The sequence below is a fragment of the Rhineura floridana genome, chromosome 11 (genome assembly GCF_030035675.1).
Source record: "Rhineura floridana isolate rRhiFlo1 chromosome 11, rRhiFlo1.hap2, whole genome shotgun sequence".
In the NCBI taxonomy this organism is placed as follows: domain Eukaryota; kingdom Metazoa; phylum Chordata; class Lepidosauria; order Squamata; family Rhineuridae; genus Rhineura; species Rhineura floridana.
Window position 1 is genome coordinate 42,077,542 of NC_084490.1, and position 27,864 is coordinate 42,105,405.

Genomic DNA, 27,864 nt, shown 5'->3' on the forward strand with positions numbered 1-27,864 from the left:
AGAAGCCACCTGAGAAATACCTGGTTATTAAAGCCTAGGAAAAGAAACAAATTTGAGTTAGCGACACAAGTAGGTAAAACAGAGAGGCTGACAGACTGACCAACACCTGGTGGAGAGCATTAAATGTACTGTAAGTGACATGCCTCAAAGGGGACTGGGGTGCTGCAATCTCTAGTGCTCGCTGATGTTGAGAGGGCAGGTCTTCCAAATCTCAAAGCCCCAGTGGAAGGTGGGCCCCCAATAAAGAGATGCAAAGGAGCATCAGGACCAGGCTGGAGCCGTATGTGCCTCCTCACCACCCCCAAATCCAGGCTCTCTAGCTCAGGGTCCTTCTCCATCCACCCTATGCATTTAAAACACATTTAAGGCATTTTATTTCTCCCCAAAGAATCCTGGGAACTGTCGTTCATTAAGGGGTCTCCTTAACAAACAGCACCCTTAACAAAACTATAATTCCCAGGATTCTTTGGGGGGGAAATAAAATGTGTTAAATGTGTTTTAAATGCATAGCGTGGATAAACCCAACTTCAGCAGCCTGAGCTTGGGGAACTGGAGTAGGCAGAACATGCTGCCTGTCTGATCAGACAGAGGCTAAATGCCAGGTTGTTATTTTTATACTCCACCTGGCCAATCCAGAGGCTTCTTACTGCCTCCCAGTCACAGGGGCCTGACATTCCACATCTGTTATTTCCTTCTGTGCCTAAAGAGGGCTCTGAAGCAGGAGCATCCACAGTGTATCACTAGGCCAGAGCCAAGCCTCAGGGCCAGGCCACACATGGCACAGGAGACCCAGAATCAGATTTCCTTTTTTTAAAAAACAACAACAGTATACGTTTTAATGTGTTTTTAAAGATGCTTTGTTTTAATGTGTCTTTAAAAATGTTTTGTTTTAATACGTTTTAAAGTCTTTTGTTTTTAAGATGTTTCAGAGTGTTTTGTGTGTTTTCGTTTGCCACCTTGGGCTACTTTTAGGAGGAAGGGTGGGATATAAATTAAATAAATAAATAAACATTTAAAAACAGGTACAGGCAGCTCTGAATTTGATCAGAACAGCAGGGGGGAGGATGCTTAACTCTTTCTCTCCAAAGCATTGCCCTGATCTAAGCCCTGTTCTATTAGCCCTGAGGGGATGAAGGCGGGAAAATACAAGTAGAACTTCTCCCTTGTTACATGTAGTTTGGCCCTCATACTCTACAGCTGCAATCCTATACACTCTTACCTAGGAAGTGTGCCCCACTGAACGCAGTGGAAATTTCTAGTGTAGACAGGTATGAAACTTCACTGTGCTGCTTCAAGCCCCGGAGATGGGAAAAAGCATTGGTTCATTTCTGCTTGCAAAAGGCTGAAGAGCCTCACTCGTTAATTTCTAAACTACAAATATACAGCATATTTTACTATTGCAACAAACCAGCAGCCTCATCCAGTAGCACAGACCATAGCCAATGAACACTTTTTTTTAAAGTAAGTGTTCCTGGCTCTGTGTCACTTTGGGCTTCCTGTGCATGGTTTCCTTAGACAAACCAAAGATTAACTTGGTCTGGATTTTTTTTTAAAGGCATCTGATAACTTTTTATCATAATGAGAATCAAGGATTTCTCTGAGCACTGATGTGCTATGGACTCCTTGAGAGTACCTCCCAAGGGACCATAGCTAATGAGCAGAGGACATGGGTTACATGGAGAAGGTCCCTAGCTCAGCCTCTGGCATCTCCAGGCAAAAGGATAGGGCTATGGAAAAATGGAAATGGACTGCCTTCCAGTTGATCCCGACTTATGGCGACCCTATGAATAGGGTTTTCATGGTAAGCGGTATTCAGAGGGGGTTTACCATTGCCTCCCTCTGAGGCTAGTCCTCCCCAGCTGGTAGGGCCTACTCAGCTTGTCACAGCTACACAAGCCAGCCCCTTCCTTGTCCACAACTGCCAGCTGGGGGGCAACTGGGCTCCTTGAGACTATGCAGCTTGCCCACGGCTGCACAGGTGGCAGGGCACGTAGCCCCTGAGCCACTCACTGTGGAGGTGACTTGTGGAATCACTGCCCATCAGAAGAGGCAGTAATAAGCTACACAGACAAGGGGTTGCATCCAGTTAAGTTTTATTTAGTGGACCCATGTTAGGACAGATCCACACCATACATTTAAAGCACATCCAACATTCATTTAAAAGAATTCTGGAAACTGTCATTTTCCCCTCACACAGCCACAACTTCCCAGCACCCTTAACAAACTACAGTTCCCAGAATTCTTTTGGGGAAATCATGAGCTTCAAATATGTATTGGATGTGCTTTAAATGTATGGTGTGGTCCTGCCCATGTCCATTAATTTCAGTGGGTCTGCTCTGAGGATAACTTAGTCTGAGATTACTCCAACAGTCCAACTTGGTATACGGTAGCCTCCTATGTGCCTGTGACCAGCTGGCTTGTCCAAGTGCCGCTTTTCCTGACTCAGCACTGGACTACAGCTCTCCACACCAGGGTCTTCTGGGAAGGATTAAGAAGTGGAGGGGTTGACAGAGAGAGTGAATGAGAGGTAAACCCTGTCCCCCACCCCACCCCACCCTACCCACCCCACCTTGATTTACCAAGAGACAGGGCAAAGGGATGGGTATTGTCCCCCCTGAGACAGGAACTAGTAGCTATCGGTCAGCTGCTTAGTTTCAGATGGCTGGATCTTCATCATGGCTTTCTGGCCCTTGGCCTCGTACATGGCTCGTGTGCTTGCCCGCCGGAAGAAGCCACACTATGAGGAAGCAGGGGGTCAAAGTCAAGCACAACAGGGAAACAGTGTGATGGGGTGGGGCAAACAACGAACTCAAGTGTTCCAAAGGATATCACTTTCAATGTGCACACTGGATAAGCCTTGTTTTATTGGAAGGTACTCGGCAGGATCACATGAGGCTGGCACTGGTGGTTAGGTGAAACTAGGCCCTTGATAATCTAAAAAACCCCTGAATTCTTCAATGCAAAACTCTCACAATTTTGGGCTGCCTAGGGATTTTCCACAAGGCTGCTACTCTACAGCAAAAATTTCAGGCATAATTAACAGGAAGAGGACGAACAGCAATGGCTAATCTGGTAGCAGCAGGGATGCCATACTTGATGGTCAAAACTTCAAGCGTGCCCTTGAATGCACCTGTAGAGCACTAAAGGTCAATTTCCATGTTGCCCTCTTAAACAGAGCTGGGGAACTTTTTTGGCCTAGGGGAACAGAACTTTATCTCTCTCCCCTCCCCCCAAAGTCAACTTTGATAGGTGCAAGGTTGGCCCACAGGATTGAAACCTATGCATCAGCTGACATCACCCAGAGGAATTAGCTGATTGACAGTTGGGTGTGGTTTGGGGAAATGGCCTAATGGGCCCAACTGGACCTGCTGGCGGACCAAGATAGGGCCATGGCCTGGTGGCTCCCCACTCCTCCTCTCTAGAAAGATAGACACGTGTTTGAGACCTATCTTGCCTTTAGTGGTTTTCCAAAGAAGAGAGCTTGCCCTAGCAGCCAATACAGGCACCCACAGCTGGAGAGTGCTTCTAGCATTTCCATTCCATTTTGCTGTGTCCTGCATGCTGCCCTTGCTACACACCATCAGGTACTAAGCCACAGGGTGGGGGGTGGAATACTTCATCCGCTCAGACAGTGGTTTTTTCCCATGTTCAAGGGAAAGCAGTTGCCAGTAGAGTAAATGGAGGGGGGGGGTGCCCCTTTGGCTCTGGTCGTGAACCCCCCAGGTGAATGTGTCTAGTCATTTCTGGGAGATGCAGAGCTAGAACATAGCAGTAGTAGAGCCTGCATAAAGCCTTAGCTTTGTCAGTGCTCTCCAGCCATGACTACCTTCAGGACAGGCGCCAGGCATGACTGGGCCCTTGGGCACCAGCCTGTCCCTGTCCCTCAATACTGTAGCCCAACACCCCCTGATACAGGCGGCACATGGGTAATATGTCTGCCTGCGCGCCCCACTTACCACTTGTGTTGTGCGAATGACATGTGCATGTAGCATGAATGCCTGCCATCAACCAAGGTGGCGGTGGGGCATCAGCCCCTTACGGCAGCCCCTGCCTGCCATCTTGGGTGATGGCAAGCATGCATGCATAGTGCACATGGCATTCACACTGACAGGAGAGGTAGATGGGGTGCGCGGGCAGGCTTCTTGGAGCCCATGCTGTCTGTATTGGGGGGTGCCTGGGAGCTCCCTCTCTGCGATCTGCAGCAGGGTCGGGTTGCAGGACCTGACGCTGCCGCAGATCATGGAATGCGAACACCATCCTCTCACCCTAAGGAGGCGCCCTTCAGGGATCCCTCTGGACCGCAGGGGCCCTCATCCAGGGCCCAACCTGGCTGCCCTCTGGAATCAACCCTGACTACCTTAAAATGTTTAAATACTTTGAACTCTATGTGGTACTTCCCACAGTGGCCCCTAGGAACCGGGAGCTTGCTTCCTTTTTCTGGAGACCAATACAACAGAGGGGAGCCTTGAAAACACACATTCTCTCAATGACGGGATAATGTGCGAGTTGCCCCTGAGAAACTAGCCGGCCAAGGATTAATGAAAAGCTTTAAGTAAGTGCATTACATAGTATGCTCAAAGCATCAGTGAAGTAAACTGCTTAAGAAACCACAATGAGTTGTTGAGCAAATGGGCATTGAAGGGGCAACTATAACACCAATGAATGATGCAATCATTTTATCCTCCTGAGGCCTGCACCAGAGGGTCCCAAGTATTCACCCAATGCCTAGATTAATTAGGATCTATTGTAAATGTAGTTTCCTAACCATCCAACCAGTTTCTCCAGTGCCAAAATGAGCATACGGAACATCCCACAGATGCACTGAGCCGCTTGGCTCTTCTCCAGAATTAAGTGTGCCTGCTAAATACCAACGTCAAAATCACCCCCTACACTCAGAGCAGATTGCATCACCTCTGGAGAAATGCAGGATTACTTCCTGCTTGATCCGTTTCAAACTGGCCTGGCCAGTTTTTGCTGCAGCCTTATGCGTGAACATTTTGTTCTCAAGCGAGGCCAGCCCATCCATTTGCTAATCAAGCTATTTGTGTCAGCCCTGAAAATACTGCTCAAACATTCAGGCTTGCTGCAAACAATTGTGCAGATTGTTTTTTTCTCTTCTTCGAACTGCTTGCGGTGAGCTTTGCAGCAGCAGTTCTCAAAGTGTTACTATTAGTAGGTAAGGCAAAGAAGGGGAAAAAAGAAAGGAGTTGCTACCCCAAGCCCATCATTCCCCTACTGCCCTACTCAAATTTCTTCTCTTCTCACCTTCCACAGCAGTAAGACGATGAAGCCCAAAAGCAGAAGTCCGGCTGCGACGGCAACCAGCACCAGCCACAGTTCAATCTCAGTCGGCTGCTCCTCGCTCAGTTCAGAGTCAACTGCCACAGTGAACTAAAGGAAAGGGAAGAAAAGGTAGACGTAGTTTTGCCTTAAAGGGAGTAAAGGGCAGAATGGGGGGGGGGGAACTGTCTCAGGTGAGCTGCATGCATGCAGTCGCCCCAGTTCATAAGAAAGGAAGGAACAGCTGCCCAAAGGCAGCATGAGGATTCCTGCACATAAGTTCAGGGCTGGCTAGCAGGGGCATTGCTAGGTATTTAAAGGAATCGGGCCACAAGCCCATGGCACACATTTGCATAAATGTGTAGAGTACTTCTGGGCAAATTAAGATGGCCAGATGAAGGTGCAAGAGGGAGCGGGCACAGAAGACCCAGCGCTCAGGCCATCTGCCCCAGCTATCTGGCTTAGTTAAAAACACAACACACTTGGCATTTATATACATTGCAATGTTTCTGTGCCTTGCGAGTGCTTGTTAGGTGACCCTTACAAGAGCACTGCAAAGTAGGTCAGCATTATTGCCCCCATTGTGTAGACTGGGATGGATGGGGAGGTGCTGAGGTCAGAGACACAGGCACTTTTCACTCAGTTCCTCTGTGTGCTCAGTGAATGCATGGAGTGGGGAGAGCTATGGCGTAGAGAGGTGAGTGGGATCCGAGGTGAGTGGGAACTCACTGGAATCTGCTACGCATCTGTACAGCGCTTCCATTATGCTGGGATTCACTAGGTATGCAGAAGCCTGCCATGCTGACCCAGTGCGTGACGAGCATCATAGCCACACCTAAAAAGGAGGGGAGGGTTCAAGTGCTCCCCATCACCACCAAAGTCCCAACTCCAGCTTCGTATGCTCATCCAGGCTGATGATTTCATCAACCTCTGACAGCATGCAGTACTTCAACCCACGTTACTGACGGGAGCGTGAGAGCAGCCTTGGTCTGAAAATAAATTGATTCTATTGGATGAACAAATTGGCTATCCAGGAAGAATTGGCAGAGTCCCCTAACTGTGGGGGTTTTGGGAGAGAGGAGGGCCAACTTGATGACCTCCTATTGGGATTGAAAGGAGGTTTTGGCCTTGGTGACTTTCTGCAGGTGCCTCACCCTATGAACCCAGTTGCACTCACCGACAGCGTGAGGTTTTTCATGTTGATGGTGGAGGTGTTTGTCCTGAGAAACAGTGTGGCTTGCCCATCTACCTTCACACGGTCAAAGTCGCTGTAATCCTGCATTTCCATGGGGATGGACAGGAAAGGGCACACGTGACAAAAGCAGCAACATCAACGGTTTTTCCATTGTACTCCCACCCATTGATCTCTGAACATAGGAAGCTGCCTTATGCTGAGGACTCCTCTGGACAACCTATTTGCTGAGCATTCATCCCAATTTGCTTGCACAAAGTTTCTGTGGTTAGATTATATTTGGTCTTTATCGAGCATTCATTCTGATTTGCTTACTGGGTTGGTATACGGCAAGGAGCATCCATCCGGCATTCATCCTGATTTGCTTGCAGGGTGTTTATAAGTCTTTCCTGTAGTCATTCATTCATCCCACACTTTTCAATGCATTTCCCTGTCACTTTCCAAACCATAAAAAGTCTAGAGCAGTATCCAACTAAGCAGATCCCCCAGAACAGATTTAGGGAGGCACCGGGGGTGCATGGGGAGAGGAGAGGAAAGGCAAGTTCCTTTGCACAGCTAAAAGTCCTTACGCTAGTGGATCTGTTTAGTTGAATAACGCATCTAGTTTGTTTGTTTTAGTGGATTTGTTGCACCAGGACAGGTGTGGGAAATCTTTGGCCCTGCAGATGTTGCTGAACTACAGTTCCCATCATTCCTGGCCACTGGACTGCTTTCTGAGGCTTGATGAGAGTTGTAGTCCAGCAACATCTGGAGGGCCAAAGGTTCTCCACCCCTGTACTGGGATGACAGAGTCATTTAATCCACTGTCAAGGTGCAAAGTGAAAATTCCCAAATGTACTTCCTCCCACAAAATGCCAACAGTCTGGAGGGGCCCTGGGTTCATCCAGCTCAGTATTGTCTGTGGCTCTTCACCATCTCAGGCAGCGACCCTCACCCTGCCTGGTTCTAGTCTGACACTCTAGCAAAGGTAACATCCTTAACAAGAGTCAAAACCGGAAAGGGAAATAGCATATACCTCAATGAATGTGCTGTTCCAGACCCGTGCTCGGACCTTCACGTCTGTCACACCTGCAATGTCCCACAGGGGGCACTCAAACCAAATACAGCGACATGTTCCTTCGGGACAGCTCTGGAAACAAATGAAGAGTTAGAGGATTAATTTCAGTGGTGGCTCCATGTCAGCGAGGCAGTGGAATCCTCGCTGAGTTTTAGTTTTTGAAGTTCGGACTAAAGTCCAGAGCGGATTCCGCTGCCTCACTGGCATGGAGCCACCAGCTGCCGCTGCATACACGCACATCTGTAGTTTTCCTTCAGCACCTTAGACAGCTTCTTGAAAGTTCGAACTAAAACCTGGAGCAGATTCCACTGACCCACTGACATGGAGCCATCAGCTGGCACCGATTAATCTGGAAGACTTCCCCATATGTACAATCTGAAAAATGTGCAACTTTTTAAAAAAGCAATGCTATAGGACTTTGGGATGCAGTCAAATTAAAGATTCTCCTAAATATATGTAAGAATTGTTCAGTGGTGAAAAGAGTGCCCAGACTCCAACTCCTACTATGCTATTTCCTGCCTGAAAGATGTGTCCCCCATAAACTACTCATTGGCTGCATTTGGATTATCATAACTTGGTTTAATAAGCTGAAATGTGAGCAAGATCTGTGCTCCTGCATGCAGCTACTTCACTCCTCCCTTCAAGCAGGCTAAGCAAACAACCGAACTATGGTTTCCTGTTTAGTCCAAAGGGGTAGACTATGGTTAATATGGAGCTATTATTTGAAGGTGGCTTCATATCCTAGCTTCGTCTGAAGCCCTTTAACCAATTTCCTGGTTGGAACAAATAAGAACGACCCGTCTGGAACAGTTCTTGATAAAACCCTCCTGAGCAGGAGCAGAAATGGCATGGGTGGGCAGGTTTGAAATACTCACCAGCAAAGTTTCTGATTTGGCTTTCTTGGAAGCTGCCAAGGTGATAGGAAGCTCAGTCTTTGGAGATGCCTGCAGCTCACGCTTCCTCCGTGCTGAGGTGCTGCTATGATCTTGTAGCTGGAAAGGGAGAAGAGTCGGTCAACTTTCTCTCCCTGAAACACATCTGCTTAAGAAGACTACAAATGCTAACTAAGGGAACAGGGAAGAGCTCTTAAAGCAGGGGGCTACCTTTCTGGACCTGTCACTGTCAGGTACAAGAAACATGACGCTGGAAAGGGCAGCAGGGGCAGGGCATGCATCTACGGTATGTTAGGGGTGGGACGTCATGTTCCCTTGACACAATCGTCCATCTGGCTCAGAGACAGACTAGAAGGGAGAGGAGGCATCACTTGGCAGCCATTGCCCCACACTACTGGACTATCCAGGCCAGAAGATGTGGCCTTTTCAGAGTCCTCCAACTCAGGGGACACCCCTCCAATCCATCCCTCACCACCTCCATACTGTAGGACCCAGTAGCTACAGAATAGGGTGATGATCCTTTAAAATAACAGAGAGCTCCTTGGAGGGGGTGGGGCTAGCAGGAGGTTCAAGACCTCATGCTACTATGGCAACAGCTCTCCCTGAGTGAGTGCTAGCCAGCACTGGCCACTGTGACCTCTCTAGGGTACTAAGAAGTTGTCTTTTGCCCCACTGCCTTGGTTGTGATCTCGCAGTGCTGACCTAACTGAACCACTGGACTTGCCTTGGCTAGTCCTTGCTTTTTCAAATGTGATGTACGTCTTATCAGCAAGTGCCCTAGTGTCAACCTGTCCTCCCCTGGATCCTAAGATGGACTAATGCTGCTGGACTACAACTCCCATCATCCTTGACCATTGGCAAAGCTTGATGGGGCTAATGGGAGCTGGAGTCCTACAGCATCTGGAGGGCACCATTTTGGCTACCCCGATCTATACCTTTAGATATGCTTGACAAGAATAAAGCACAAACAAAAGGCTCCTGTTTCTCTTCCAGATTTTCTAATGCCTATTTATCACTTAAAATGTGCACAGGAGCTCTTGCTAGGATTGTCTTGCAGCTCAATTTTATCTCACAGCAAAGTTTGTTTTCCTCATTTTGGGTGAATTGCAGAAGTTAACTTGTCAGGAATCCTGGCTTGATCTAGCAGCTCAGCTTTTGCAAAACTTATCTCTCTCTTTTTTTAAATGAATGTACAGAGATTGATCTGGCCATCTGGATTATGCAAGCATTTATCCTCATTGCCAAAAATGCTGGTATTAGTCCTTTCAGGGATTCTTTTCTCATCTTGCTTTATTGTTACTCAAACTTATTTAGATATACTGAAAAGAAAAAAATAGGGATGTTGCAAAACGCTCTCCCACTAAATCACATTTAAAAAAAATGAAATAAAAATGGGAAAAGGGAGACCAGACAAGAACCAGGATGAACAAAACAGGATAAAACAGTGAAGTTGTTGGCTAGCCATCTGCACAGGTCCCAGTGCAGCTTGCACCTGGATAGGGCATTAGAGGCAAAATGTACAGGCTAATTATGGTATATAATACAGCATAGGATGGTGTACCTTATAACCAAAATTCTGGTGGCAATCGGTGTCATATTACCTTTTGCATGACCATGTACAGAGAGAGAGAGAGAGAGAGAGAGAGAGAGAGAGGGAGAGAGGGAGGGAGGGAGGGAGGGAGGGAGAGAGAGGGAGAGGGAGAGAGAGAGAGAGAGAGAGAGAGAGAGAGAGAGAGAGAGAGAGAGAGAGAGAGCGTGTCATCCATGGCCAAAGGTGCCTTTGATGGACTTGCCTCTGATAGGGCACTCCCACGTGTGGCTATCACCTGCTCACTCACCCAGACAGCTAGCAAGCCGCTGTCTTCTTACTCACCTGCCCTCTCCCTCTGGGCACTAATGAATCCAATTCCACTGCTGCCCAGAGGCAGAAGACATGACACGAAAAGATGCTCCTGAATGCCTTTGCTCAGCCTTGTAAATATGCCCACAGAAGTTACCAGTCCACAAAAATGTTTATTACTCTGCCGAGAAGCTAGTAGCATGCGCTTCCATCTGGCTGCGGAGGAAGGGAAGGGGTTTCCTCCCTAGCTAGTGTGGAAATGAAGCCTACTGGAAATTGCCGCCCTGGGCTCCTACTGGGAGAAAGGGCGGGACGTAAATCTATTAAAGAAAGAAAGAAATACTAGCAGGCAAGAAGAGGAAAGAAGCCTTCTACCAAGCAGATGGGGAAAGGAGGTACAGATGACCTCATCCTTCCTACACCAGCCCATTTGGTTTCCATGTTGGTTGCAGGTGGAGGATCCATCTCTCCTCCAGCAGCCTGCTCAATTGCCTGCACCACGGAACTTCTGGTCATCTATGGCTACCAGACAAGTTGTTCATGGCTGGCTTGACTCATCTGCCCAAGTGAGTGAAAGCTAAGAAGATCAGCAGGGGCAAAAGGAGGGTTTTTTGGTCTCTGGCAAATGTCCTGGCACCTGCTCAAAGTTGCCAAGCCAACCCCTGATGCCAGCCCTGCCTCCATGTAAGCACAGCAGAATCCACAACTGTTTATGTGTGGTGGCTAAAATACTGAGGACATAACTACATGCACAACAGTCAAAGGAAACACAGCCGTCAAGACTGGGTACTAGTAGGCAGTACGAGTAGCACATGAACAGGGCAGTGATGGCCACAGCATGGTAGGCCAGAGTGGATGGTATGGCCTGTGAAAAAATATACATAAGGAAATGAGTAAATGAATAGAGAGAAAGAAAAAAGGAGAAAGGGCTGATGGTGGAGATCAGACTCACTGTGAGGTTGCGGTTGTTGATGACGTCCCCGGGGGGTACACAGGCCATTCTCTCATTCCCATTCCCTTTCACAGTGATCTGAGTAGGGTACAACAGCCATTTCCCATTGCTGGCTTCATAAGGCCATTCAAAGCCTAGCGTGATTGTCCCCAAGGAACCTAAAGGCTCACCCTTTGTGGTCACCTAAAAGACAAAAGGCCAGATGACAAGCTGAAGGCCTGTTCCACTCTCAGACCGCTGTGGTCACCAAAGGTAGAAACAGTCTGCAAAGAAGGGTAACTGCGGACTGGGGGCATTGATCACCCTTATTACAAAAAAAATCTTAGGCAAGTGTGTGGGGACAGGATAGAAGTTTATAAAACATGCTCAGTGTCAAGTGGGGGAAATTATTCACTTCAGGTTCATGGCCCTCCAGAAGTGGCTGAACTACAACTCCCATCAGCCCTAGCAAGCATGGCTAATAGTCAGGGATGATGGGAGTTGTAGTTCATCAACATCTGGAGGACCAAAGGTTCCCCACACCTGCTTGAAAGGATAAACAGGAGACTGTAGTGTTGAGATAAAGCTGCTTAACTTGGTCCCTCCCAGCTGTTTTGCTTTTCTCATAACTGTCCTCCTGCAAGTGGTTGAGGGATTGTGAGTAGAAAAAAAGTGGGAGGGAAAGGAGCGAAGTATCCTCTCCCCATTAGTCCTTTGCTTAGGATGACAGCCTCCCAACGCTGCTTTTGGCTTTAAAAAAAAAAGTCAGGAGAAATATATACTCAACAAGATATCACACAATGTTGCAGCAATAGAAGGAAATCTGCATTTAATATCTTCTTTTAAAATCATATTTGGGATAATGGGGTGCTTTGTATTATAGCAGTAAAACCAGAGCCAATACAACTTAAACAGTTTTTTTGAAAAAACAAAACAAATTAATTCAAGGCCCAAGAGTACATAAGAACTTAGCAAGCTGCCTTAAACGGAGGCAGACCTTGGTCTATCTATCACAGTATCATCTACACTGACTGACAGCTGTTCTCTCCCAACCCTACCTGGAGATGCCAGGGTCTGAACCTGGGGCCTTCTGCATTCAAAGCAGATGCTCTGTCACTGAGCTTTGGCCCTTCCCCAAAGTATCTTAAAAGAACCAGGTTTAGAAAATGTGTTGAAAATCAGCTGCAACCAAGCAGTGTTGGCTTCAGTTTACTCATCTATTCTGGATACAAATCGGAAGGAAAAAGCATCTTTTTCAATATTTGGCATAGCATTTTGCACAGGGAAAAGTAAGTTGACAGATGCCCTTCAAGAATCCTCTGCCTTTTGCTTGCTCTCAACTCCACAAATTAACTGCAAATGGAATGGGAATTTTTTAATCAAGTCACTCCTACCTTGCGTCTTAGTTGGTTTCAGTACAAGCGATTAATGGCCCCGTATGGAATCCAGCTCAGGTAAATAAACTCACATTGGTTTTTAACTATGAAAACTCAGGAGATTAGCAGTCTCTGACAATACTAGCTTCACCTCGCAAGGAAGACCCTTACCTGGAAGTCAAATTCGATGGGACTGCCCACATCTTCCTCATGCTTCATGGCTGACTCGCCCATGACTGTCCCACTAAAATATGTCTGGAGCCACCGGTTGACTCTGCCGCAGAGAGAGGAACACAGACAGAGTTAAGAGGGATGGAGAAGTTTACAAAGTGAGGAGCCTCTCACTGTGTGCATGTGTGTTTGCTGTACACTACTTTGATATTTTGTAATGAAATAGGGTAGGTAAGTAGTTTTAAAAATAAAATAAAAAATCAATGCCAATGTATTCAATTTCATCACTCTTGCATGCTCAGTTTCCATTCTGTCAAACCACTTTGCACTTTGCAATCTGTTGCTAGCAGTGGGCAGATGTCACAGGGCTGAGGAGCCTGCAGCCCTTGGGCTAATTTCTTGAAGGTGAGGGGAGTCTGGAGGGTGGGAGGGATAAAACATGGGGAGGGGGGAGATGAAACTGATGGAGCAATGCAAGGAGGTGAGGGAAGCCCCCTGCAAGAGATCAATTCAGCCCTCTAGCGAGAGCAATCTCTCCAAAAAAGCAGGAGGGAGGGAGGGAGGGAGAGAGATGAGGGCGGTGGGAGGTAGACAAAAACGGAAAAGGGGTGATCCTTTTGAGCTCTGGCGCCACCCTCACTGTCTTCAGCCCCACCCACCATCAGCATGTGTTCCCCAATAGATTACCCTCAAGGGAATGCAGCCCTCAAAAGAAAAGGATCCCCACCCCTGGTCTGAGAAGTATAACCATCTTCTGAGACTGTGGGCACTTCCTGTCAACCTGTTAACTGATCATTCATCCTGACTTGTTTACCTGTTTAATGAGCATTCATTTTGATCCATGGAAAGGTTAGACAATGACACTGCGTCAAAGCAAGTGTTATCCCACACTTTCCACTGCATTTTCCCATTACTTTTCTTACAACAAAAAGTCTGAGCTTTTGGGGAAGTGGGTTTGTTGTGCAAGACCCCTTTCCATCAACTATAATTGCACAACCTGAATTTGCCAGTAGAGGATTGAATCCCACCTGAAAATAGGACCAGCCTTGAAGTGCCCTGCCTTTCTCTGCATAACACACATCCCGTTTTAGTGTCACATCTTGCATGGCAATGAAAACCCCATTCATATAACTCTCCTTATTAAACCCATGTTGAACATCATAATGGATACGTACATCCTCAGCGACGCATCAACTGTGTAGTCCACCGACAGGACTGCCGACACTGGCATGAGATCTTCTTGATAGCTGATCCTGTTAGAGACATGACAACATTCAGAGGGTCAGTTTGGGCCTACCAGACTGGCTTCTTAAGGTACATCGACATCAGTGGAGGCTGGTGGCTCTGATGTCAGTGGGGCAGTGAATCTACTCCAGGTTTTAGTCTAAACTTTCAAGGAGCTCAGTGCCTTGGACATCTCTGCTCAAACCCAGAGCAGATTCACTGCCCCACTGACATCAGAGCCGCCAGTCTGTACTGGTTGGCAGAATGTCCACCACAACAGTGCCAGTCCCCTCATCAGAGGAATAATGCAAGAGCCTCAGATCATGTGGGAAGAGTTCACAAGGTGTTCCCTCCCCATGCCATCATCACAACTCAAGAAATTGGGTCAGTGCTGATGTGGGAGGAGCCACAGCACAGGCTCCTCCCATGCAACCCTGGGCAACTTAGTGTTACCTAGCAATGCAGAAAGAAATGGTGGTGCTGCTGTGGCTGCCCTAGTACCAACATTCCATATGAACCCAGCACGACAGGTGAAATGCAGCTGGAGCACCCCGTCATGCAAATGGAACACCTACAGTCCGCCACTAAGGCCAGGCCTACGCATGCAGCAAGTCCTGCATGTAGAGTTCTGCGGTGTTAGCCTGGACTGCACCACTTTAGGCTGCAGGTGGGAAATGTCATTTTTAAAAACACTCCTCTTAAAAAAAACCAAAAAACAATACCAACAACCTTCCTACGAATAGAAATGCGGCACTTCAGGAATAGGGCAGGGCTACAGAGAAAATGTCTTCCTTCCTGTGCTAGATTTCTTAAATGTAGGTATAATTTGCAAGGAGTACTTTGTAATTTTAACGTGGGTGAGCATGTCAAAGTGGTACGCCTCAGTGATAGCAGTGCCTTCCATTCTACTGCCTCATTCGGCTACATATGTACATCCAAGCTAAAGTAGCTTGATTGGCAGCTTGAACAGTTCCCAAGTTGTGCCCCCACCCCAAATGCTCCAATGCAGTGTGAGGGACAGGTAATATCAACACACTTCCCAGTCCCACCTCTTGCCCCATAAGATATGACTATAGCTTCATTCTAGACCAGCCTTCCCAAGCTTGGTGTCCTCCATTTCATGCTGGACTACAACTCGCTTCACCCCTGACCATGGGCCATGCTGACTGTCATCGATGGGAGTTGGAATCAAGAACATCTGGGAGAGCACCAGGTTGGGGAAAGCTGCTTTAGACACTAGTGCCAGTGGTCTGCTAAGGTGACCCAGTTGCTAATCCTTCAGCCAAAACCCAAGTACACTAGTACTGACTGAGCTTCTTGATACAGTCCCCCATTTTCAGCCACACCTACTTAGTAATGGGGACAAGACTCACGTGGAAGGCTGCACCTGTACAGTGACATCCTGAGTATACAGCGTAATTCCAATAATTTCAAATGTGATAGTCAGCTCTGCCTGGAAGGGAGGCAACATTGCACAACCTGATTACCCAACATGCGTTGCTACAGGTCGGAGAAGCAAATAAAAAGAACCAGCATTTTAACTACCTTGGGAATCTTTGGTCAAAAACCAGGATGTAAAACCAATACAACAACAGCATCCTATATATGGAACTCCCAGGGGATATTCATTTGGCCCCCATAGTAAAACTCTTAAGATAGAAACTGATTTTTTAAAACGCATTCCCTTTGGATCAAATTAAGCATTGGTAGATCCAATATATACTCTGATGATGATGTGAGAAATTTTGATGGGATTTGATATATTTTAAATTATGGGCACTTTTGTTGTTGTTATATGCCTTCAAGTTGATTAGGGTTTATGGCAACCCTATGAATCCTTTTTTGATATATTCATAGGGTTTTCATGGTAAGAGGCATATTCAGAGGTGGTTTACCATTGCCTTCCTCTAAGCCTACGGCACCCGGTATTCCCGGGCGGTCTCCCATCAAAGTACTAACCAGACCTGATCCAGCTTAGCTTCCAAGTTCAGCTGAGATTGGGCGTGCTCAGGGTAGTATGGCTGTCGGGGCCATGGATGCTTTTACTGATGTTTTATTTTTATTATATTGTTAGGCTGCCCTGTGCTCCTGCTGGAGGACTGGCAAAAGTACAAAAATTATGTTTCAACAAACAAACATTCCTGAGGAATAATTACATGCAGTCTGACTCTGAAACAGAATGACTGCCCTCCCTAAATGGCCCACCAGGAACAGTCAGCTTCTAGTAAAACGTTCCAGTATTTGGTATGTGGAACATCGAAGTCCCAAAAGTCACTAAGGAGGCCACAGCTCCACAGACCAAAGTTTGAACCCGTAGTTTGTACTGGATGAGACCCCACCGATAGACTTCCCAGACTGGCCGTTCAGAAGCACCCAGACCCAGAAACAACTTACCCGCTGGTCCTTTTTGAAAGGGTTGCCTAATTCACACATCACTGTCTCCTCAAATGTGCAGGCGCCATTCTGAAGAAACGAAAGACCACCTGGCTGAACATTGCTATATTTCATTCACATTTATCTATCTATGCCTTTGTATAAAGAGAGCCTGTGTGTGTGTGATGTAGCACGTGCTGCACTCAGACAGGGACATCTAGTCCAGGTCTGGGGAACCTCTGGCCCACCCCGTGTTGCTGAATTGCAATTCCCTTTAGCCCTGGCCATTGGCCGTGTTTGCTAGGGCTGATGGGAGTTGTAGTTCAGCAACGTGTAGTGAGCCACAGGTTTCCCACATCTGCCCAGTCCTAACCCCCCCCCCGAGTCATTGGGTGGCCTTGGGCAAATTGCCAGTCTCACCTCCTGACAGGTTAGTAACACATTTTGCAGGTTAGTGTCTTTGGTGGGCTCATTTACAAGGCTGGTCTCGTGGGGCCTAAGCAGGCACTAAGGTTTTGCTCTCTGGAGAGGAATCATTTCAGGACACTCAGAAGAAAAAACCTTAGGCTTTGATCTCCAGAGTGGAAGCATTTCAAGGCTTCTGCAAAAACCTCTCCACAACCTCCCCCCCGCTTTTTCTTTTTCCACTCTAAAAGAAGACATAGAGAGATCCCTAGGGCCCCTGCAAGACTAGCTATTTTTGTAGCAGGCACTTTGGTCGTGATGATAAAAGAAACACCTGTATTTTTAAAGTTAATGCATCATCTCATTTGTAACAACTCCAGGTAGCCTGCAAATCATAGCATCTCCATGAATAAAGAAAGGGAGGCGTGAGGGTGTTTTTGCTTTTTTTTGTCTCAAATGAAGCAAGGACAGATTTCTCCCATACTGATTGCACAATGTGCAAAGCACTTGCATTTTGCAAAGTGAATAAAATAAAGGAGAAGGAGAAAGAGTGAAAAACAAAACCCAACTCATTTTGCCGGCAGGTTATGGTGGTGGAAAGGCTTGGCCCGCGATTTCCCACTGGTGCTCCATGTTATCCCACTTGTTGATCGAGGCCCAGAAGTGAACAGGAAATGCAAAAGAATTCCTTGATCAGCTTGCAAAAGCTAAGGGCTCAGGAGAACACAGGAGGAAACACAGACTAGCTCAGTGTTGTCTGCATCAGAGATGAGGAACCTGTGGCCCTCCAGATGTGGTTGGGCTATGACTCTCAGCATCCCTGCCATTGGCCATGATGGCTGAGGCTGATGGGACTTGGAGTCCAACAACATCTGAAGGGCTACAGGTCCCCCTCCTGTGGTCTGCACTGACTGCCAGTGGTTCTCCAGGGTTTCAGAGAGGGGACATTCCCAGCCCTACCTGGAGATGCCAGGGGGACGGAACCTGGGCCCTTCTGCAAGCAAAGCAATTGCTCTGCCACTGAGCTATGGTCCTTATCTGAATGCAGTAAATAGGGAAGAGTACCCCTGATGATGACTGGATTTCTTTTTCTTTACACCTTTAGAAATATATCTGTACACCGCTATTTCATTAAAAAACATCAAAGCAGATTGCAACAAGCTAAAACCAAAACCAAAAAAGTGCAGTAAAAACATTTTAGAAAAAAACAGGAAAAAGAAAGGCCAACTATTGAATGGCGGTATATGACAGAAATGTGTGGGATAATCAACTAGGTGGAGAAACCGGGCTGTGTGGCTGAATTTTTCTCCAAATTCACAAGCTCAGTTACCCCCTGAATTACTAATCAAGGTTAACAAAAGAATGAAAGAAAGTGGCATCTCATCACCAAAGATGTAAGCAACTTGTGGAACTCATGGGGACATGATGATATGAGGGCCATTAGCATAATGGCTTTACAGTGGCATCTGAATCTCTAGGGGAAATGTCTTGTTGGTGATCCATGACAGTCAGAAGCACAACAGAGAATGTGAGTGTAACAGACACTGGGGTGGGGTCTAACACTAGAGAGGACATCACCATACTGCTTGTGACCATCTCTGTGGCTTCTGCCAAATCGTTGACCACTGAGCTAGATAACCCAAAACAAAAATCCTTATAAAAGAGGAAGCACTCTCACCGGCCGAACAGAGGAAGGTAGCAGAGAGGGTGGGAACGTGATGTTGAGGACGGTCTCGTGGGCATCTTCACCGTTAGTAGGTGATGACGGGGTATTGGTGACGGTGATGCCCAAGTTCAGTTTCCTGACTTCCCGGCTGTATTGCAACAACTGCATACCATTCCGACTGTCACAGGGGAGATTATTTTATTTATTTATTAGATTTATATCCCCACCTTTCCTCCCAACAGGATCCCAGGGCGGCACAGTTTACACAGATTACACAGGGTTGTCCGTCCGTCCGTCCATCCATCCACTCCCCCCTCCCCTCACTAACCATCTGTCAGGAGCTGCCAGGAAAAGAACTGCAGGCATGCACATCTGCATGCTGCTGCCCCTAGTGGTGCCCCAGTGAGAGTGCAGATTGGAATGCTGCCTGAACTGAGCCCTCTCTCTCATGCGCCACCCATCTAGGCCAGCCATTGGCTCCCTTCCATTGGCCTGGAAAGATGATAAAGGTTTCGGGATCAGGCTGGGGCTTTCCCTGGGCAACAGCAGTATCCCCTGCTTTGTGACTGTGGGCTCCGGGCTTCTTGCTCAGTGGCTGCCTAAGGTCCAGCATCAACACCATTAATCAGGAGCCATTTCATTCCTCTGGCAAAAAATCTGCACCTTTTAAAAGTGACGGTGTGGGGCAGGCAAAGGGAAACCTCAGGCCCAGAGGCCAAATGTGGCCCTCCAAGCCTCTCTATCTGGCCCTCAGGACTCTCCCCCTCCTCCTCAGCCCCATTCCCTCTGTCCAGCCTTGCTCATCACCAGCCCTGCTCTGCACCCTCCTGGAGCATTTTTGCTTGGCTGGAAAGCATCCTTGAACTCTGATCCCGCCTCTTGCTGGTGTGGCTGCTTGTCAAAGAGGATGAGCGGGTGCAGAAACTAGCCTACTGCACACAGGTAAAATCTGCATCAGGGTGGGGAATCTTTTTGGCTCTGGGAGCCATATCTGGCCAGACCATCTGGCTAACTTTGACAGGTGGGTACGACAACCCACCTGTCAGTCACATGACATCACTATAACATTTTGCAAGCATCGGCAGCTGCCCACGTTGACAAAAGGCACTTTTCTTTCTCCCTTGAGACGGATGGGAGAAAGAAGTGCTTTCCCAGCACAATGCTCGGCACCAGCAAAGCCTTCAAAACATCTCCCCTCCCCATCAGCTGAAAGGGAGGGGAGAAAGAAGCCTGCATTTTGCAAGTATTAGCTATACACAGGAGAAGCCTCTCTTGTAGCCAATGCCTGCAAAAAAAAAACACCCCCCCCAAACCCAGGGCTGCTTGCCTGGGCTGTGTGTGCCTGTTTCCAGTACAGAACTGGTGTGTGTTGCCAAACTGAGCAGGATTTAACTCTCTGCTCATCAGCAAGCAAGCGAGTGTGAGTGGCGTTCAATCCTGTTTTGGCTGCAAGTGCTGTTTTCCTTGGAGCACGCAGCCAAGGCAACAGTGAACTCTGCCCTCCTGCTCATCTGGTGACATCATAAGTAACGTCAGCTGATTGACAGGTGGGTGTGGTTTGGGGGAAAATGGCTTCACGGGCAAAAATTGGCCCACAGGCTGGAGGATCCACCCCTGGTCTACATTCATTGCTCTGCTCATGGCTGCCATGTGGCCCTTGGAAGGTTGCCCAGAAGGGAAGGCGGGCCTCCAGGCTGAAAAAATTGCCCCGCTATTGCTGTAGGGAGCGCCCTTTAGTGGACAGGAGTCAACCATACCCAGTCACATCTAAGAGGATAGGCAATCTGCATTTCTTCAATCTCACAATTTAAATATGTGCTTCGGAATACCTCTGCTTATGATTACTGTTTCATACCTTCTGGGGCAGAGCCCTGGCATTTTCAGTAGGTTACAGGGCTAAGCCCAAGATGGTGAACATGTGACCTGACCATTGGCCATGCTGGGTGGGACCGATGGGAGTTGGGAGTCCAGCAACATCTGAAGGGCAACAGGTTCCCCATCCCTGGACAACACCCAGGTCTGAATGAAAAGATTCTCACCTGGGGAGCTGCTGGTTCTGGTCATTTAAAAAGACAGCCTTAATCTTCAGGTTGCTGTTGCATTTGTTATCTGTTCCACATTCCTTCTGGAACTGAATCTGAAAACAACAGAGTTATTATTATAATTTATTAGTTTGGCTTGCTCCGTTATTTAACGTTAATAAGGAACACTGACAGCATGTGGTTGATCTAACTGGCTAGTGGAGGTGGCCATAAATTTCACATTCAGTTCTGCCACCACCACCCCACAAAAGTTGGCACTCACGTGTAATGGCGTTCACACGTAATGCTAAGCCAGACCATGGCTAAAGCGTAAATGACTGAGCGTGTGGGTACCAGAAGGTACAGTCGCTTCTCTCTTCCCCCTGGTCCTGCTGCCACCATGCTACCCAGAGCTAAGCCACGATTATGTCCAAATCTGACCTTGTGGTTTGTCTCATCTCAGACAAACCATGCACGGTAGCCAAGGTTTGTTCTTGACTTGCTGATTGTGGTTTGTCTCACTTGTTTATGCTTAGTCATGGTTTCATTATATGTGAACTGGGCCAGTGATTCGCTGAAAGCCCTTGCATACCTCTTTTTTTCAGGAAAACAAAAATGGTTCAGCATTGCAGAGCATGAAAAACACAACATAACACCATAATCTATCATGTAAACCTATGGTGTGTTGAAACGTAGCATAATTAACAGCATATTTACATATGATTGTATAACAATTGTATGTTACGTATTTCTAGAACTGGAAAAACCAAGTGAATATATGTAAAAAAAATAACATAACTTGACAACAGGAAAAATGGCCAGTGTAGGGCTTCCCTGAGGCTGCCATTTTTATGGTATATACAAGGCTGCAGAAACATCAGCTGTGATCTCATAAAAACATAAGAAAAGCCCTGCTGGATCAGGCCAAAGGCCCATCTAGTCCAGCATACTGTTCTCCCTGTGGCCAACCAGGTGCCCATAGAGAGCCCATGCTATCACCATGGAAAGCTCTGTTGACATTAGGTACTTGGAGGGCAAAAGATTCAGCATATTTCTCAATCTGTAATTAAGAATGTCTACTATATGTGCATGGGGGAGATGAAGGAGAGGTGCTAAACCAAACCATGGCTAAAGCATGAATGAGTGAGTGTGTGGGTACCAGAAAGGTGCATCAGTGACTGAAAACACCATGTTATTTTGGAGCAAGTCTTTTTCAAAGCCAAGATTTACCTGCCACCTACAGTGGTGATGGTCGTGGTGGTGATGGTGGTGGTGATGGTGAAGGGAAACACACTCCAGCCCCATTCATCAGCCAGGAGACAAAGACCTGCTGGGATATGTGGGTTTGGAGGTTGTGTGTATAGATGTGTGTGTGTGTGTGTGTGCAATTCCAACCTGTTGTAAGTCACCTTGAGGATCATTAATTGAAAGCTGATAAATCATCTGAACAAAATAAATATTGTGCTGTATGATGATCAGTGAAGTAACTCCCTAAGTTTGGTTGGGCCACTTGAAAGCTTTGATGTGGCATGGCAAAATATGAGTGCATGCCAAAGCCATAGCATGATGACTGCACATACATCACAAATATCTCTTCACAGCAAGTCAGTCTGCCTGTATGAACAGGGAACACACACAACTGTTCTTTTGGTATGTCACTTATTCTCTGTCTTTAAAACTATGATGAACAGACTTCCACACCAGGTGGTGCCAGAGGGCAGCTCAGATGTTGGATCTATCGAGTGATGATGGAAAATACCCTTTACTTTTTGTTGATGTTTTATTTTAACTTTCTATTAACTGGCAGTCGCTTTGAGTGCGCATGCGTGTGTAGAAAAGCAGCTAACAAATTTAAAATAGATAAATAAATAAATATTCACAGACATTCTAATTGACGAGGGAGAAAGAGCCAGCAAAAGAATGTTGGCAAATAGTGCAGTATCTGTGTGATAACTGAAAGGTGAGTTGAATCAGTAGAAAGAGGTGGAGAGTTTTCATAGAGCCTAAGGACAGTAAGAAAAGCATACTCACTGAGCAACATAGCAAAAGATAGAAAGTGGAGAAAGGAGACAAAGAAACTCAATAGTAAAAGAGCTTGTGCAAAGTATTTATTATTATTATTATTATTATTATTAATTATTTCTGCATGGTGCTAACCTCAGTGTGATTCTCTCGGGGCTGATCCTCATTCAAGACAGGAAATGCATCAAGTGAGCGCAGGCCCAACTGGAATCTCATCGGTTTCTCAGCAAGAGCATAATTCATGGAGAACGCAATGGGGTGTAGCTTGTCTCGCACATCATCCTGCAGGGTGAGGGGGAGTTCATCTGAGAGAGCCTTTAACTAAGTTCTGAGCCAACTGTACCCTGCTGAGGGAACTGAGGCCTTGGAGAAGAGAGTTGTTTCTCTTCTCATACTCGACTCTGATGGATCCTTACTCTCTGTCACTTTCTCTGAGATACAAGCCTGCAAACTCTGACTTCCTGCCCAGCACTGTCTACTGGAACAAGTAGCACAACGGTTAGAGTTTTGGCACCAGACTGGAGAGGCCCAGGCTCAAATCTCTACTCCTGGATGGCCTTGGGCCAGTCATTCCCTCCGTCCAACCTACCTCACAGGGTTGTTGTGAGAATAAAACTGGAAAAGAAGAGAACCACAGATGCCACCTTGAGCTCCAGGGAGGAAAGATGGGGAAAAATGCAACCCTGATGGGATGGGAGAGGGAGAATCTGCAAAAGAGGGGATTCAAAGCCTTCTCTGATCCACCCCAACACACCCCGGAACACTCCCTTTGGGCCCTCCCTGCCATCAGAGGAACAGCAGCCAACTTTTCCTCCACCCATGGAGAGGGAGATCTGCTAAAACCTATGGCTCCCAGGGTCCATGGGAACATCCTTATTTATTTTTACATTTCTATCCCACTTTTCCTGCAAAAAGCTCAAGGTGGTGTATGTGGGTTTTCACCTTCCCCATGTTATCCTCACAACAACCCTGTGGGGTAGGTTAGGCTGAGAGAAGGTGACTGGCCCAAGGTCACCCAGCGAGTTTCATGTCTGAGAAGGGATTTGAACCCAAATCTCCCAGGCCCTAGTCTGATGCTCTAACCACTACATCCTGTATTAATTACCCTGATGTCTTGGGAACAGTCAAAGGCCCTGCTGTTGGAGATACTTGCTAACTCCTCTTGCTAAAGGTATGTTAACATTACATTTACACCTTGCCTTTCTTCCATGACGGGGAAGGGGACCATTCCGAATTGTATTTAGCTTGTGACTATTTCTTTAAAAAAATTATTCTGTTTTCCAACCTTGTAAGCCACACCAGAACATGTTTGAACAGGTGGGCGGGGTGGGGATGCCTTAAATACAAACAAATAAATAACATGTATGTTACCCTGAGCCCTCTGGAAGAAGGGCTAAAATAAGCTAATGTCACAAGTGATTAAAATATGAAGAATTTTGCCTTGGGGCAACAGGAAAAGTGAAGGCAGCTGAACATACGGTGGACTAGATTGGGGTGGGCAGAAAGACTGGGATCCACCAGTAGATCTCTGGCTGGTTTGCAGTAGATCAACAAAGGTTTCTTGACCCCCACTCGTTTAACCATAGCAGGAAACAAAGCACCCTTTTTTCATCTAAACGAAAGGAAGAACGCTAAGCCGGAGTAGACTTTTATGTGAAAGGACCATAAGTTCCATTTAGTTTTGGTACTGAAAACAAACCCATGGCTCGGAGGGTAGTATTCAACACTAGTCCCACCCAGAGTAGACCCGACATGACTAACTTAGGTTCATTCATTTCAATGGGTCTTCTCTGAGTAAGCCGAATACAACCCAGAATGTGCCCAGAGGCGCCCTATTCTCTTATTCTCACCGTATGACTTTTGCACCTGGCTCTGGTTGGTAATTCTTGAGGTTCTACTTAAAAAAAGAAACCTCAAGTCTCCCTACCCTGGACTGGATGATGTTTGGCTCCCTCCCAGCCATCTGAGTGCATCACTAACACTGCCCACTGCCCTCTCCTTACCCGCAGGAGGACCTTCAGGGTTTGGCACTTGCTCGGCATGGAAAACTGTCCCTTATGGACTGCAGACGGAGTCCCGGCAAAATAAACCCGAGGTGGACGGCGGTCCCGGTCAGCCTCCACCATGTAATTCAGCTCTGAAGTGAAACGGAGGGGGAAAGAGTGGGAGAAAAGCAGGTCAGAGGCACTGCCAAGGCCCAGCAGGAAAACTGAGGCACATATGCACCACGCTCCCTCCACCTGTGCTAGGCAGCTGTGTTCTAGGTAGGGTTGCCAGGTCTCCGGTTTTCTGCTGGAGTCTCCGGCAAAAGGGGGCCGTCTCCGGCCTCCGGCAATACTTCATTTAAACTGGTGGATCTCCGGCTTTTCATTGGCCCCCTCAGGCACGCATGTGTGATTGACACACGCATGCGTGAAGGCTGTGGCTGGCCGCCTTCCCGCCCTTTCTGGAGAGACAGGAGGAGGAGTTGAGGTGGTGCCCTGCAGTCTCCATCGCGGCCGCTAGAGCACCTCGTCGTTTGAATCAGCTCGGGATGAGAAGGCCGCTTTTCATGAGGAGCAGGTTGGAGGCCGGTTCGTAGGCTCTTTGGGCAGTGAGTGAGTGAGTGAGAGAGAGAGAGAGTGGGGGGCAGGCAGGCAGGCCCTAGGCAGGCAGGCTCCAGGCAGGCAGGCAGGCTCCAGGCAGGCAGGCAGGCCCCAGGCAGACCCCAGGCAGGCAGGCCCCAGGCAGGCAGGCAGACAGACAGACCCCAGGCAGGCAGGCAGGCAGGCAGGCAGACAGACCCCAGGCAGGCAGGCCCCAGACAGGCAGACCCCAGGCAGACCCCAGGCAGGCAGGCCCCAGGCAGACCCCAGGCAGGCAGCCAGGCAAACCCCAGGGAGATGGGCTGCATAACCTCAGAGGGGGGGCAGAGAGAGCGATGGGCTGCATAACCTCAGAGACAGGGGGGGCGGCTGTGGGCTGAACAATTCTCAGCGCTGATGTGCCTGTCCCTCCACCTTTATCTTGCTGTAGATAGCCGGGACGAGGTCCGGAACAGCCAAGAAACACGCACAGCAGGATCTTGGTAGGCATGCCTTTATGGAATCATATGGCTTCCTTTATGGAATCAATCCATGTCTTGTTTGGCCTTCCTCTTTTTCTACTCCCTGCTATTTTCCCAAGCATTATAAAAGATTATTCTTATTTTGTACAATCTTTTATAAGACGTTTCATCTTGATGCAATTAAAAACCATTCAATTGCTTCAGCAGGCAAAAAAGTCATTAAGTGGTCTGCCAAGACCCTCAGTAATGTTCAAGTAGTGGTGGTGGTGAGTTTGCAAATCCCTGGTCTATCGCCTTGCTGTCTGGTTGTGAGCTTATAGGATGCGGTGGACACAGGATGCTGGGTTTGAAGAACATAAGGAGAGCCCTGCTGAATCAGCCAAAGGCCCATTTAGTCCAGCGTCTTGTTTGCACAGTGACCACCTAGATGCCTGTGGGAAGCCCACAAGCAGGACCCGAGTGCAGCAGCGCTGCCCCCACTTGTGATTCCCAGCAAATGGTACACAGAGGCATATAGCTTCTGATATGAAGGGCCTTTACTCTGATCCAACAGGGTTCCTCCAGCAGCATTGTGGCATACTTGTGTGCAGGGCTGGATTACCCACTAGGCCCCTGCATTAGTGCCTGTGAAACTCCTACAGGCCTACAAGAAAGTTTGGGTTCTACAAAATAATTTAATTAATGCAAATTATTGTCTGATGTAGCAGTTTACTCAGCCTTCACCCAATGAACAACAAACATATGTCTTAAGTAAATGTAGATTAAAAACTCACTTTGCAGCTGTTGTTGTTAGCAAAATCACAGATTACAATAGAGGAGCACAAGCCAAGATAGCCATGAAGCATTCTCAGTACATGAGATTTTGGCGTGAGGGACAAAATGATAAAATCTGACAGTGAAGCAGTTTGCTTCTCTTGAAGATACCCAGCTTATAAATGATGAGTAATAAAAATAGAGCTCAACCCACAAAAAGAGTGACTGGATAACCAGCCAGATGGGTTTTCCCAGCATTGTTGTCTTTTCTAATGAATAATGTCTTCTCATGATGTGTCCAAAGTATGATAACCTCAGTTTCATCATTTTAGCTTCTAGTGATAGTTCTGGTTTAATTTGTTTAACATGGCTGCAACCATATCTACTCAGAAGTAAGTCCTATTGAGTTCTATGGGGCTTAGTTCCTTAATAAGCATGCTTACAGTTGTTGCCTTCAAGGGCATCCATCTGTGCTCCCATCTAACATCTCTGCAACACTAAGCTCCTTTCTTCCAATAATGGCCTGGCCTGAGGGCACGTAAACCCTTCTTGCCAGAAGCAAGTAAACTAGATTAAATGTTCCCTAAAGGCGTTGAACTGTGACCTGGCAGACCAGGGTTCGAATCCTCACACAGCCATGAAGCTCCCTGGGTGACCTTGGGCCAGTCACTGCCTCTCAGCCTCAGAGGAAGGCAATAGTAAACCACCTCTGTCTGAATACTGCTTACCATGAAGACCCTATCTGGGATCAACTTGAAGGCAGTCCATTTCCATTTTGCATCACCATAAGCTTGTGATAAAGAATGACCTTGTCACTTCAGATGGACCAAGGAACACCCTATTTTAGGTAAGATTTCTATTTTAATCTCCAATCAGAGAATTTTTTTTTTATTGGTATGCTCCAAGCAACTGTGGTTGATACAATGTGTCATGTTTAATGATGTCACTAGGGCCCGCCCCATGATGTCACTAGGGCCCGCCCCATGATGTAACTAGGGCCCACCCCGTGACATCACTACGGCCCGCCCCATGATGTCACCAGGGCCCGCCCCCATTTTCTCAGGGTTTTGGATGGTTCCGACCTGGCAACCCTAGTTCTAGGCCCAAGCCCCTGGTAAGGCCTGGTTCAATTTAAGTTTTGAGAAAGCTCCAAAAAGTAAATGAGCTCTTGGTATGATTCATTTATTTATGAATTTTCTGTCCTTCCAAAGGAGTCCTAGTAAGGGTCTAATCTGAGTCCTGGAAAATGCAAGGCAAAAAGAGGAGGGTGCCTCTGAGCATATTCAGAGCGCCAGAAGAAGCCCATGCACATTTAGGATTAAGAAGAAGAGCTTCAAGGTCAAGGTTTCTGTGGCTACCAGTGGCCGAGCCTCCAAACCGTTCTCCTTAAAAACAAATCCCTCCCAAACTGAGCAGGGGGTCCCATTTTTACTCACTGATGATCTCCTTGTACTTGGGGTCCCCAGCACTTTGGGAGTAGGAGAAGCAGACCTGTACTGTGATGCTGTTGAGTGAGAAGACAGGGAGGCAGAGGAGAGAGAAAGAGAGACGTGACTGATCAGGATGTCTTAGATGAGGGTGAGGTGGGAGCAAACACAGACTTCCCCAAGCAAA

At 47.4% G+C, this 27,864-nt stretch overlaps 1 protein-coding gene and 1 pseudogene across 3 annotated transcripts in view; both read right to left on the reverse strand.

Moving 5' to 3' along the window:
- Window positions 1-27,864, reverse strand: part of ITGA3 (integrin subunit alpha 3) — a 123,535-nt gene that overhangs the window by 5,842 nt on the left and 89,829 nt on the right. For 2 of the 3 annotated variants that reach the window (XM_061588972.1, XM_061588973.1), the window contains exons 13-26: window positions 27,687-27,754; window positions 24,455-24,588; window positions 22,587-22,733; window positions 20,448-20,545; window positions 18,421-18,586; window positions 16,359-16,427; window positions 15,338-15,417; window positions 13,916-13,993; window positions 12,741-12,843; window positions 11,215-11,397; window positions 8,405-8,521; window positions 7,488-7,601; window positions 6,458-6,556; window positions 5,266-5,391 (exon numbers count right to left, since the gene is read on the reverse strand). In XM_061588972.1, coding sequence (XP_061444956.1) covers window positions 5,266-5,391; window positions 6,458-6,556; window positions 7,488-7,601; window positions 8,405-8,521; window positions 11,215-11,397; window positions 12,741-12,843; window positions 13,916-13,993; window positions 15,338-15,417; window positions 16,359-16,427; window positions 18,421-18,586; window positions 20,448-20,545; window positions 22,587-22,733; window positions 24,455-24,588; window positions 27,687-27,754 — 1,582 coding nt within the window. Of the gene's footprint in view, window positions 1-2,579; window positions 2,738-5,265; window positions 5,392-6,457; window positions 6,557-7,487; window positions 7,602-8,404; window positions 8,522-11,214; window positions 11,398-12,740; window positions 12,844-13,915; window positions 13,994-15,337; window positions 15,418-16,358; window positions 16,428-18,420; window positions 18,587-20,447; window positions 20,546-22,586; window positions 22,734-24,454; window positions 24,589-27,686; window positions 27,755-27,864 lie in introns of all 3 variants that reach the window. The other variant, XM_061588974.1, reaches the window with a different exon arrangement.
- Window positions 15,875-15,993, reverse strand: LOC133368171 (5S ribosomal RNA; annotated as a pseudogene).